This window comes from Oryza sativa, chromosome 8 (assembly GCF_034140825.1).
Source record: "Oryza sativa Japonica Group chromosome 8, ASM3414082v1".
Taxonomy (NCBI): domain Eukaryota; kingdom Viridiplantae; phylum Streptophyta; class Magnoliopsida; order Poales; family Poaceae; genus Oryza; species Oryza sativa.
Genome location: NC_089042.1, coordinates 27958138 through 27972311, shown reverse-complemented (window position 1 = coordinate 27972311; position 14174 = coordinate 27958138). Strand labels below are relative to the sequence as shown.

The 14174-nt window shown below is 40.1% G+C and overlaps 2 protein-coding genes across 10 annotated transcripts; one reads left to right on the top strand and one right to left on the bottom strand.

Annotated features, from left to right (window-relative positions):
* Positions 1-149: 149 nt before the first annotated feature.
* LOC4346282 (protein MULTIPOLAR SPINDLE 1) lies at positions 150-14066 on the bottom strand. Of its 9 annotated transcripts, none has more exons than XR_003243770.2 (18): positions 13812-14066; positions 13677-13734; positions 13458-13607; positions 13171-13230; positions 12978-13060; positions 12838-12895; positions 12273-12386; positions 11727-11916; positions 11238-11308; positions 10643-10853; positions 10440-10537; positions 9194-9299; positions 8929-9112; positions 7124-7182; positions 2394-2515; positions 1973-2148; positions 1732-1873; positions 150-533 (listed from the first exon to the last, which is right to left on the bottom strand). XR_003243770.2 is itself a non-coding variant. In XM_066303276.1 (12 exons), the coding sequence occupies exons 1-11, from the start codon at positions 14007-14009 to the stop codon at positions 10669-10671; spliced, it is 1074 nt and encodes a 357-aa protein (XP_066159373.1). In that variant the 5' UTR covers positions 14010-14066; the 3' UTR covers positions 10133-10537; positions 10643-10668. The 9 variants fall into 9 exon arrangements, 2 of the variants coding, with proteins under 2 accessions (XP_066159373.1, XP_015648527.1); XR_010734249.1 differs by lacking the exon at positions 150-533 and having other exon boundaries at positions 1470-1873; positions 11727-11775; positions 11869-11916; XR_003243767.2 differs by lacking the exon at positions 150-533 and having other exon boundaries at positions 1470-1873.
* LOC9268017 (zinc finger protein 2) lies at positions 5997-6771 on the top strand. Its single transcript, XM_015793044.3, has one exon. It carries the CDS (start codon positions 6064-6066, stop codon positions 6538-6540), a length of 477 nt encoding a protein of 158 aa, XP_015648530.1. The 5' UTR covers positions 5997-6063; the 3' UTR covers positions 6541-6771.
* Positions 14067-14174: the final 108 nt, after the last annotated feature.

The window sequence follows — 14174 nt, the reverse complement described above, 5'->3', positions numbered from 1 at the left end:
TCTGTTCTGGAGACTGGTTATTTTCAGTGATGATTTGCTTGCTTCCAGTGCTTACAAATTTTGTAACCCTTGTACTATCTTACTTCCGAGACATGAGATACCAGGCAGGTATAGAAATGGTAGAAACATCCTGCATGGGTTGCATAGTGTGTCTAACTGGACAATACTCCCTCCGTTTTGATGTTAATGAATTTCACATTTACATTCATATTCTATATTCATTAACATTAATATTAATGTGGGAAATGCTAGAATGACTTACATTGTGAAACGGAAGAAATATTATTTATTGCCCATCTATAAAAAAAAATCACAATTATGTTCTGGTCTGGCCCTCCTGTCAGTCACAATTCCATTCTGGTCGTCCCGTTCAGCCCCAACTGTGACGGCCCATAGGAGGCAGGGGGTTGGCGGCCCACACATACCCTGCCTCCCCCAGTCCACTGCCTTCGCCCCCTGTGCATCATCTAGTAGGTGATTTTGGGCCACTTTGATCTGATGCTAAATTGCTAATTGAGTATTTGGTACTATCCCTGTTTCAAAATATAGCATTTAAAAATTATCCTAAAATATAAACCCTTTCACCTATCTTTTATTCTTAACCCTTTACAACCAATCATAATATTTTTAATTTCATCTACTTAATATCCGTGTCCAACCCAGAAGACCAACGGTAGTAGTTTTCAGTAGTTCTTAGTAGCAATTTGGATTGGAGCCAAGTTTTACCACATTTATAGGGTTGAGGCATGTGTATACTATAGTTTCAAACCAAAATGACCCTCTTGCCCACAATCCGGGCAAGGGAAGAAACCCAAGAAATATGTTTTCCTAAAAAAAAAATCCTTCTATTGCATTGTTTAAATCACTTGTTTTAAATTCCTTTATAAGTTTGATTTTTTAAAGAAAAATATTTAATCTATCTCTATAATCAAGTAGATAAACCATTGGTAACTACAATCCATCCAATAACCTAAATCAAACGGGCTATTGCCCACAATCCGGGCAAGGGAAGAAACCCAAGAAATATTTTTCCTAAAAAAAAAATCCTTCTATTGCATTGTTTAAATCACTTGTTTTAAATTCCTTTATAAGTTTGATTTTTTAAAGAAAAATATTTAATCTATCTCTATAATCAAGTAGATAAACCATTGGTAACTACAATCCATCCAATAACCTAAATCAAATGGGCTACATAAAAAAACGTAAATATTAGAAAATGACCTAATATCAAATAAGTAGGAGTGAGAAATAAGTAGGAGTGAGGATTTGAACCCAGGCCGGCTAGCCCACCACCTTGTGAAGCTAGCCAAAAGACCTCTAGACATTTCTCAAACGTGCTACATCATTTGGTGAGCTTACCATGCATGCTAGAAATTCGACGCGTGGGCCAAATACAAATTCATTTCTTCACTTGAGACCCATATTTCATACAGAAAAATCGAACGAAAAACAATTAGCCAGAGGACACATTTAGTGTATTAGTTAATTTTTCATTTGCTGACTGCCTGACTTTTGTTCAGTCACTTTACATATTTTTAGACAATGGATTTTCATTAATCCGGTCTCTATATTTATAAACGATATACACAGTCAAAATATACACGAGTTCTTAGATTGTATATATATCCGGTCGAGAGAGAAGAAAAAACAAGTCAACAACATGTAGCTGGCAATAATATTCATGTAGAGGATGCAGGCTTTTCAATTGAAAAACAAGATGGAGGAGAGTACCAGCTAGTTTGGTGGAGACTGATGATGAGAATCGATCGCGAAGAGTTTAGAAGGCTAATATCTTGAGATAGTTTTTGCTATCTATCGGCCTCGAAGTTGTCGATCGATGCAGATCTCATCCGGACCCATGCAGCATGCCTCCCTGCCGACCAAATCTCTGTCAGATTGCATTGCTAAGATCACCACCATCTCATCTTAGCTACTACCACAGCAGCATCCATTGAATTTTGCATGCACTTACACACTGTTTGTCCACACATTGATCAGCTTGCTTCTCACTGTGTAGGAGTACATCCAGAGAGCTGAGCTGCATGTAGGAGTAGGTCTCAAGATTCCTCTTGCATACTCCTACTACTCCTCAAATCTATCTGCACAATGCTGTCCAGTATGAACCACTCCTCCATGCCCGGTACAACCCTGGCATGGCATACACAGTGTCAGTGCAGCTGGAGTTTGATTCTGATTTATAGTGGTAGCATTATTAGCAACATTTGATATTGACATAGTACTACTACTCAGTACTGGCTTTAAATATACTATAGATTTGCATGTCATTTCTGCGGTGAAAATGCAGCCCACGAACTGGAAAGAACTGGAAACCGGACTATTTGCATCCTTTTGCTACTGTTTGTACTCACTACTCACACAGGCAGCAAGCTTACTGTTTGTGCATACTGTGCCTGCAAGTTCAAGCTGTGCAGCGATCTTGATACGCAGATCGAATTTGATCTTATGTTTCCTTCTATTATTTTCAGAATTCTTCATGTATAGCTGTTTGGACTGCCTGGATAAACAAGATGTCCATGTAAGGCTTAAATCCATTTTCAGAAGAAAAACAGCCCTAAACACCGAGAGACATACTCCCTCCGTCTAAAAAAAAAGACAAACCTTTCCGTGTCCAATGTTTGACCATCCGTCTTATTTAAAAAAAATATGAAAAAATTAAAAATATAAATCACGCATAAAGTATTAATCATGTTTTATCATCTAACAACAATGAAAATACTAATTATAAAAAAATTTCATATAAGACGGACAGTCAAACGTTGAACACGGAAACCCAGGGTTTGTCTTTTTTTGGGACGGAGGGAGTATGCAGTAGGGCCGGCTAGCCATCTTACCGCAAAATCAACTCATTATCATGCATATACTAGTACATGTATATGGCATGCAAAAAATCTACTAGTTATTAGCAATACAGCATCTAAATGCAATGTACTCCGAGCAAACATATTCCTTCCATCATATAATATAAGAGATTTTATTATTTAAATTTATCCCAAAATATAATCGATGGGATCCAGAAATTATTATACTTGTTGGGTACTTGGGTTTCAGGCAAAGGCCCGGGCAGTCAGGAATGGGCCAAGCTATAGAGGAGCCTAGAGCCTGATTTGTTAAAAATGCATAGTTGCATGCTGCAGTCCAAGTCATGTTAATGTACTTGCTGATCTGAAGACTGAACCTATGTCACTGTCAGAGGCATGCACACCCACAGCTTCCATCCGGTCGAGCATAATAATACATCTGGATAATAGCCGTGTAGTAAGATCAGCATCTTAGAGGGGATCTTTGCCTAGTCTCTAGCTAGTTTTGTTTTCATTTGGCTTTCAAGTTTCAGCCATGCATGCATGAATCTGCATGACGTAGCCCTTGCAGCTAGATACTAGCTAGTAGCGCTAGTAGCTAGAACCCTACGATACTACGAATCTGGATAGGTAATTCATTCTTCATTCTTCAAATTCGTAGTGTTAGGATATACAATATGTCAGTATCCAATCTAGTATTAGATTGCTATATTTTGAAACGGGTCAGGGGTAATTAGTTTCTATCACCCTATATATCCTTGCTCACTTTGTAAATTGAGAAGTACCATTTATCAATATTGTTTCTCAACACCTAAGTCATTTTTCCTTCTTACTAAAGTTATCTTAATATCTTATAAATATAAATTTATTGTAGGATGGAGGGAGTACTGCTCTCCATGACCATCGTTTCACATGCTCAAAACTGGAGTATAGAACATTTTTTCTAATTAATACTTCCTCAGTCCCATTTTAAGTGCAGCCATGATTTTCCGTGCACAACTTTGATCGTCCGCCTTATTTAAAAAAAATAAAAAAATTTAAAACATAAGTCACGTGTAAAGTGCTACTCATGTTTTATCATCTCATAACAATAAAAATACTAATTATAAAAAAATTTCAAATAAGACAAAAGAACAAAGTTAGGCATAAAAACTCATGGTTGCACTTATAATGTGATGGAGGTAGTTGTAAGTAAGCATGGATGAAGCTAGCTAGCTACCTAGAGCTACTTTATTGTCCTAGCTAATCAAGGGCAATGCATGCAAACAATGGGTCGATCATGCATGCAAGCTGATCAGCATGGGCCTTACTGCAAATGTATATAAGCAAACGACTTATTACATGTATCAACCATATATAGAACAGTGGACGTGACTGCACATAGGAGTACTACATACATAACTAAATGTACCATACATGTATATATACCGTATATAAAGGTCAAATGGAATAGATCTTGCTGTACACATATATACAAGCAGATATGCCGTACTCGTTCCGTACATAGGTACGTATGTAATTAAAGAATCTCAAAGATTATATAGTAGTACAGATATATGGATATCTGAGCATATTATAAATATAAATATACCGTACATTAGTAAAATATGAAAAGTAATAATCTGGCACGTCCCGTGCAAGAGACGACTGGAGTGCATACGTCATGCATGCCATCAACGCAGAGCAAATTACGACACGTAGGTACTTACAATGTACTAGCCAGATACTCACGGAGATATGCAAATGTCACGTTTAATTAGTTACTGAGTGAATATAACACCCACTCCCTCTGTCCCACGAAAAACCGATCTAGAATTAGATTTGATACAATCTAATACAACGAATCTGGATGTACAAGAGCTTAGGAGCTAGATTATGCCAAATTCAATTCTAGATTTGTGTGTGTGTGTGTGTGTGTGTGAAGGAGTAGTAGCTAGCTAGTATGATGGCAAAGAGCTTCCATCGATTGATTGCCAATATGTAGTCCATTTGTTAGCTTAATTCAGACAATTTTGTCTCTACAATGGGTTAGCTACATATTGCCGCTTTTATCACAATCAGAGTAATGACGTACTCTTCCATTATTGTTCCGTACAAGCAACATACAAGGTGTTATGGACTGGTGAAAGACATTATATTAGACATCGGTCAAAGTGCGGCAACAGCAAAAATAAAACATTACTTGTATAGAATAATGGCGCGCATAGATTAAGAGGAGGTTTTTTGCTATGGCAAAAGTGAGGATGTAGTGTGCTCTAATCGGTAGCAAAAGGAAAAAAAATCTCCTTAATTATTACCCATTATCCATGTGATACCATGTAATGCATGCTTAGTCTTGGAGAGCATGCCTTTAATTGCAGAGTCAAGATGGACATAGTTATTTACACGTAACAATTTTTATAAGAACTTCAAAATTTGCTTACGATATCTTACCAACTTGTCTTGGACTAGCTAGGGAAACGTTGGGTATCATCTTGGATAATATCCTGGTTTTGTGTCTAGCTAGCTAGCTAGTAGTACCAGTTGGGAGATATCTGTTGATTAAAGTCCCCATGGATTAGCTGTGTACATTTTGTTGGTGTAGAGGTTAAGTCTCTTAATCTATTATTAAAAAAAAATATCATTGGCAGAAAGATTGGTAATACTGTTACTGTTTTCGAGTGTCGAATTAAGTGATCTCAGTTCCCAACTCACCTCCTTCGTCTTCACACGCACGCTTTTCAAACTGTTAAATAGTATTTTTTTTACAAAAAATTGTTAAACGGTATATTTTTGCAAAAAAAATTCTACGAAGGTTGCTTAAAAAAATCATATTAATCCATTTTTTAAAAAAAATTAGTACATACCTAATTAATCATAAGAAAATACATCACTCTGTTTTGCGTGCGTGGGAGGTGAGTTCCCGCAGCCGTGTACATATAATATGTAGCTCAAATGTAACATCGATTATTATTCAAAAATGAATAATCATGGAATATATTTCCATTATTGACATTAATGATTAATTGCTAGTGCCCAACCAAAACAACAGCGCCGTGTGGCCGTAAGCACTAGAGGGCCGACATGACAATAATCCCCATACAAGCTAAGCTTAGCTAGTCGATCGCCTAGCTAGTCCTCCAGGCTTAATTGGACTTTCCTCCTTTTATATACGGCCGCCTCGATCGAGCTCGCACCACACTATCTTTCTTACCCACCCCGACAATTACATTTTGCACATCCATACCAAGCTAGAAACTAATTGATGGAGAAGGAGATCATCAGCGCGAGGTCGACGACGACGACGACGACCACCGCCGCCGCCGGCGACGTCAACCTCGACCTGCGGCTGGTCCACTCCACGGCGGCCGGCAGGCAGCACACCGCGGCCACCAGGAACCCGGCGCCGCCTCTCGCCGCCGCCGGCGACGACCGCGCCTTCTCGTGCACCTACTGCCGGCGCAGGTTCTACAGCTCGCAGGCGCTGGGCGGCCACCAGAACGCGCACAAGCTCGAGCGCAGCCTCGCCAAGCGCAGCCGCGAGCTCTCCGCCGGCGTCACGACGGCGGCGGCGCCGCCGCCGCCGCATCCTGAGCTCGGCTGGCCCTACCCGCCGCAGGGCGGCGCCGCCGCGGCCGTCGTCAGCTGGATCGCCGACGGCGGGCGCCGCTACGGGTACCGCGTGCACGCCGCGGCAGCCGGCGGCGACGCCGAGGACATCGACCTTTCTCTCAAGTTGTAAGCTATACTGCTAGCCGGTGTCGCGTCCACACGCTTGTCATGCGTGTGCATGGTTACTGCCACTACTACCACTAGTCCACACTATCACCAGCTTGCTAGTGCTTTAATGTTACTTGTGTCCGTTTGACACAAAAAAGCTAGCCAAATCGACAGGCAATTTGTGTGTATGCAATGCATATCTTGTGTTTCAACTTCCAATTCAATCGATTTGTGAAATGTGTGCTCGCTCTCACAGCTGGTTTAATTAATTTTGTTTGTGTGATATACTGTATATGATTTTAGTAGTGTGTGTATAGAGACGCACCTCAATCACACCTTAATGGGTACTCCTATGTACGTACAATTAATTATTAACGCTAACTGTAAAAAATTCGGATTGCATTTTCAAATTATGCGCTTGGTGATAAGAGAAGAAAACAATTCTAACCTAAACAGCATTTGATATCATTCAACTATCATGCACTATATAGTCTAATTTAGTAATTTCATACGTCGTGCTTTCAAATCCCAGAAAAAAACAGAGAAAAAAAGTTCACACTGATAACCCAGCATATGCTTATTTTAAGCAAAATTAATCAACGTACCTGTGAGGTGAATCGATCCCGATCAAGCTAACAGTGAGGCAAAGCATCTCGCTGTCGAGCTGTGTAATGCATGGTTTGGTAACAAGCAGTTAATTTGCCATGGCACGATGGCAAGAAATTATGATAAAGAAACGATGATGTATACACAAATGTCATTTCTAGCCACGCGCGAATCATGCATCTAACAGAATTAATTCTAGCCACACGACAGTAACAGGGCTCATATCGAACGTATATAATAGGAAAACAAGATGACAGAAAGCAAACATGTCAGACACTACTGTTATGCATGGCATTATATTTGAACATGCAAAAACAAGTTGATCACACTTCTGTAGTTCTGCATGCTCAAGGATTCATGTCATGAACTCGAGTGATCTATCAGACTATATCTCACTGTTTGTCCTATATACTTTTCCAAGGCACACCATTGATTCCAAAAAACTATTGGAGTACTCTACATTCTCCTGTCCTTGTCCTTTGGGCATCTGCAACTTATTAGGACACTCCATGTGATTACCAATCACTTACCTGTCGAGGTCTACACGATCTTGTTTAGTTAATCTTGTAGCTTTCAGTTCATGGGTCCATCCGCCCGTGCGTCAGGGCATGCAGACATTCAGTAGCTAGCTATAGTTTCTTTGGTGCAGTTAGCTAATTACTAATTATTGTGATTTTTTTTCACTTGGTGGATTCCATCTGTCTGTCAGATACTTTTGTGCCAATAATCACACAGCATGGAATTAAGCATGCTACCAATTCGACAATAGATATATAATAATATTGTATAAGCCAAAGAGCTTCTTGCATTTGGACGCGAAGCACACCAAACCAGATCAGGAGACCTGATTTGAGAGCCTATTCCTCTAGTCCTCATTTCAAAGCTGGCTAACCATCCCCCTCTGTCTCGTTGAATATTCCTAGCATGTAGCTGACGAAACACAATGGCAGGGCAATGCATGCATTCGCTACTAACTAAAGCAAACCACTTTGGACAAAAGTCCAGTCGATAATTGGTTCTTTGTCGCCAATTAGCAAAGCTTCATCAATGCTCACAGCAGCAGCATCTACCCCCTCTCAATGCATGTTCACATCCTGACGTGCAAGTGCTAAACACCACTCCCCAACTAATACCAGAATTCAGAAGCAAAAGTCTTTTGTAGGCAAGTGGAGTTCACTCCAGAGCCTCCTTTTTCTCCTTCTTTGTAGGTGACACAAACAGAGGCAAACATCCTCCGATCACAAGAATGCAAGGGCTATCTGTGCTTGTTGCAAGCTCTATGGCTTCATGGGGCCTCAGATATCTCATGGACCACATGGTGCTGCCGTCCTATGAGGCAAATGGACAAATGGGGCTTGTCACCATCATATCAGCTTATCATGACATGTACGCGTTATTATCACGTATAATTGATAGTTATAACCAGTAGTCCAGTACTGGTGACCCCTCCCACCCAAACAAGAAAGGAAAGATTTTCATGTCTTGAGTACATATTTTGGTGCATATACCATTAGTTTATATTTCTTGGGGTTCAAGTACCAGCTAAGGCATGGTTAACTTGAATTGAAATTACATCAGCTGCCTCTGAGTGTAAGTTTATGAACTGGAGCTCAAGTAAATAAAGCTTTATGTCTAACATGCATGAATTGATAATTGCATTAACGCTGTTTTAGTATTCTTCCTAAGCAATGGAATGTTTGGAACAAAGTAGTTTTTAGTTGCAACATAAATTGAGTCAAGCAGCCTTATGTAACTTTACTACTATACATGGTACGATTTCAATTGACGTTTTATCAGAACTCACCGATTGCCACGGAAGTCCATAAATTCTGAAGATGGTCTTACTTTAGGGCTCATAGAAACCACCTCTGTAACTCCAGGGAGTACTTGAAATGAAAGCTGATATTGATTCTTGAAACTGGTTATGCTTTCACCCATCCTCTATTAGCCTGACATGACAACGAGTTAACCTTTCCAGTAACGTGCACCTGTCGTTTTAATCGTTCATGTTAAAATGGTAAGAAGGATATAATACATCAGATCTGGGATTCAGATTTCAGATATTTCACCGTTGAGGAAGAAGGCCGGATTTAGGCTCTGAAACGGCGGTGCACGTCACTTGTTGATTGGAGCAGATGCCAGATGCTGGATGGTATTGGCCTACCTGAAAAGGACCTTGCATTGATCAAGCATACAGGTCTTGTCAATGGGATGAAGAGATCAGTTGAGCTTAACCAAGATAAAAACTCGGAAGATCCTGGGATTGGTTAACTACTATCTCCCCTCATGGCTCATGAGAGTTGTTGTTATACCAGTTGAGAACGGAGCTAAGCTAGCTGCTGACTAAAAGGTGATGTAACTACTCAAACACTGATTTGGTAACTAGAGCTAGGAAGGGCTATCTCTTTTCTTAGGGTGAAGAGTGCAAGCTCATTCTTTGCCAAAACGAGAGTGAAAGAACACTAATATTCTTTGGCTATTAAGACTTTAAACTCATCCCTAATCTTCCATGGTGCATGTTGTCTGCACCATGTTGCTGAGATATAATTAAAGCCAACACCCTGTTAACAATTTCTAATCTAGATAACCCTTCAGAATAAGGACCTAACATATGTCTCTGAAATAGCAGAGAATACTTGATTTCTTAACGTTTCTCAATTAAAAATTGTTTCATAAACTTACATTGTGTAAACATTTGAGAATATCACGTATAGAATACATACAGAGAGGCTGTGTACTATATTATCTCAGCTACACAAAGTTTTAGGCAGTTTATTTGCAATCCTAATTCCAGAACGTCATCATATAGCCACAAGGGGGCACTTACGAGATCAAATTTGTAAAGCAACTGACTTGTTGAGTAAAGTCACCACCCCAGAACACGCTTAGTTATTTTCTTGTTATTGAGAGTTCACACCGTAATTTAAACATCACCATCTAGAAATGAAGAAAACGACAGTACATGAAAGCATAATAGACAAAACTGCCCTTTGCACGGCACACACACATGACAAAAGGGGCTGATGCATTATTGCCTCTTAAGTATTTAAGAAAAACTCCCTTCCTTTTTTAGAGCAGACATAAAACATGCATATATAAATATGACATAAGTAAATTGGAGTAAAGAGTAAAACAATTAGCTAAACATACCAAACAATGCCTATCACAATATTGGATCCCCTAATAGATTCTAAGGTCTGTGTTATAGACCATAATGTAGGCATGTAAGGGTCTTGGTGAAGAAATACAATTTCAAATTATAGCAGACTGGTTTGTGATAACTACTCATTAACACATGGGGTTAATGAAACATACTTTTGAGCATGCTTCGGTAGTTGGTTTCCCAGCCATTCAAAGGAGAACAAAACACCTTCTTGCTACATCATCTTCCCTTAGCTAGTCATCCTGAAAATCTGAAATTGATATACAAAATGTGATATGTTAGTTTCCAAGTTTGTAGAGTACAAGCCTCTAATAATTCATGAGAATTGCCATCCAAATGACATGTGGGTGAATACATTGGCGAGTCAGAGGCAGCATGTTCTCAGTAAAGGAGTTTGGAGAGGACTTCTAGGTCCAGCTTCCCCTGATGAGCAGCAGGAGCTACCTCCCTTGCCAATCTTCCAATCACTCGCTCAATGTATACCACATACAGTCCGTTTCTCCCATCTAGGACTTCCAAGTCCTTTCGTGCCTTGAGAATAGATCTGACCCATTCTTCAAAAAGTTCTGAATAAATGTTGTATTTAGATTTGATCAAGCTCATGTGATGAAATGCCAAAAAGAGATAGTAGATGCAATGATGAGTTATGTTTGCACCATTATCAGCATGTATCTTTCAATATTTAGCTATTCAGATTCAGGGATAGAATTATACAATTTATAAGCTGTGACTCGACTCAAATAATTAGTATGAGATGATAAAGTGCAATTCCAAAGAACAATGTAGAAACCAAAGATATTTAACTGCAACCAGAAGAATTGAATGAAGAAAAAACATATATGTGGATATAGTTTATTGTTTTCATGTTATCATGTTGGATGCAGCACAATTCACATTGAATAACAATTAACAAATATAAAACAGCGCCATCAGGGCAACAGAGGACTAACTTCTGTCAAAATGATCACGGCATAGCCAATTGTTGAAGCTGTCAGATATTAGGAACTCGATTAATTGTATCCTGCAACATAAAAACAAAGTAAGGCACAAAAGAAATAATCCTTATAGGAAACAGGGAGTAAAGAAAATCAAATTAAATATTTGCTAAGTATGCAACAACACAAAGCATGCCCCAAGTATGATGGAACTGGAGATCATAAATTCTTCTTCTGATGAGATATGTCATGTCTAATATCTTCAAGTTGTTGTAACTGCCCAACTGGCAATCTCAGAGTATAGATTGTGTTGGGCAAAAAATTATGACAAATATGTTCTGAAAACATGACTGCATCTCAACTGACAGTACAGTAAATTATCAGAAAAGAGGAGAAAAAAACTGTATGCAGACCATATTGCTCAGAGTCGGACATTATCTTATGACAAATTGTGCAGAAATTCCTCTGTTATAATCTATCTGAAGGAGTTGAAAATCAACTTACATAATAAACATATTGCTATGCATTTCAGGGAAACCATCATCAAATGGATCTGCCAGAAGTAATTTTTCTGATACATTTGAGATCTTTTGAGAAATTGCAAGGATTATCCTCTGACCAACAAACTCCTCATTTCCTAACTTACGGAATAAGTGCTGCAGGGAGAATTGGGCATCTGAACAGTCAACTGATCCTGCAATATACGAACAAAATGAAAGGAGCACAAATAAATATAGAATTGGTGACAATAGCAGAGCACATTCTGAAAATAAATTCAGTTAACACTCAAGTGATAAAAATAAGCAAAACTATAAGATGTCATAACATAGATAAATGTTCCCAAAAAACAAACCAAGCGAAAAGAAAGTCAAGTCCATTGTTAAGGAATAGTAATGGTGCTACTAGCTAAAACACTGCTAATGTGCAACTAATGGCACCATTTCATGATTCATCACTATGGATGTAATTTCTGAAAGAAAAACATATATCCAAAATGCTCTAGGAATGGTCTGAAATGGATCAATTAAAGATCATCTGAACTTGAAGTACCAGCATTTTCAGGAGTGGTGCACATCCTTTTCATCAAACGTGCAACCAAACCATTGATTATCTCCTCGATTATCTCCTTTTCCCTTTCTGACGAGAGAATGTTCTTCAGTGAAGCTGAAACCATTGATTATCACACATGGCTGCATCAATCTAACATGGAATAAACAGAAAACAAAAATAGATAACTTCATATGCAACATATTGACGATTTGTGTGGCAAGTGTGCTCTTAACCCCACAAAATAAAATGTGTGGCAAGTGCAATAGAAAAACTGAAAATAGTTTCTAGAGCCATCTTATACGGCTACCATTAAACAATCAACAAAATATGTGAAAACTGAAAGGTAAGGCTGGAAGTAAATTCATAATTCCTTTGCTAACTACAAGACGATGCATTCAGGTTCCAGTATCAACTTGCCATGTAAATAACCACAGAAAAATCAAATATGTTGAACGTTATTATCAGTGACGAGAACTCATACCGCTTGAAGCATATGTGGGGCACAATTAACAGATATAATTTATTAAATGTTCAGTCGTGGCATAACTGTGCAACTCTCACTTACCCAGAATGAAGTCTACTGCCTGGTGAGAAAATGTAGTAAATGAGGAGCCAGCTTCTCTCTGCACAAACAAATCTAATTTTAGAAACACAAAAAATGGGATATCTTACATTCTTAGATATAATAAGACAACAGAATTTTACTTTGGCAAACAAGCCATCTGATAACTCCACCAGGAAATCAATCGACAAGCTAAGCTGTTGTACCTCATCCTCAGTGTTATATTCTGCACAATCGAACAATTGAAACTAAGATTTGAGCAGTTAAAAACTATTCTACAGTAATCTGAAATCCGAGTAGTGAGTGAGAAGAACATATGTTTGCAGCGATACCCACCCATCAAACTACTCGTGGGCAGTGATCTGTCCAGTCTCCTGCGCTTATCCTTCCACCGCACTGTTGCAATAGAGCTTATACATGTAAAATTCTACTAGAAGCTCCTATAATTAACCGTGCAATTGTGTGGTTTTCGGGCCCGGTTTTCCTTATAAACTGGGTCAATTCTCTTCTTCTAAATATAAAAGTGGAACAAAGTTCCGCCTTAGGTTTCAAAAAAAAAAAATTCTACTAGAAGCAACAAAAATTCAAAAAAAAAACCAGTGTATCGAAGCCAAAAACCGTACCCAATCTGACGAATCTCCTCCGCAGCACGTCGTCGACCCAGTGCTCCCCAGCATCGCCGTCCGTCGGCGGTGGAAGGTCCCCGCACCCGTCGAAGAAGTGGCATCGGCACGACGCGACCGGCGGCTCCATCTCCTCCCCGCGCGCCCCGTCTGATCACACCCATACACGAATTGGGGACTGGAAATCGAGTAAACGAACGCGGCGCGGCGGATACGTACCTTGGAGGAGCTTGAGCTCCTCGCGGAGGCGGAGGATCTCGCGCTTCCGGTCCTTGGCCTGCACGCACGGGATCAGAGGAGAGAATGAGAGTTAGGGTTCGACGGCGGGGTTGTGGAATGGGGAATGCGACCTACCTTGCGCTTCCAGTTGAGGAGAGCCTGGGGAGAGGGGGCAGCGGCTGCTGCTGCTCGAGAGGGGAGGCGGTTGTAGTGGATGAGAGCCATGGCGAGGGCCGCCCTGAGCGACGGCGACTCTATCCGCGACGAGGAGGCCGCCGCATTCGCCGTCGGCGTCGGCGTCGGCGTCGGCGGGCGGGAGGCGGGAGGAGCCATGGCGATTTCGGCGGCGCGGCGGAATGCTGTGTTGCTGTTCCTTTTCCAAACCGTACCGAACCTTTGGCATATTGACCCTTTTGGCCTTTTATAAAAGAGGTTTTCTACAGTCTAGCAGGTAGGTACGGTACCTCGCGGTACGAAATCTGGGCCGTCCGTTGGAGC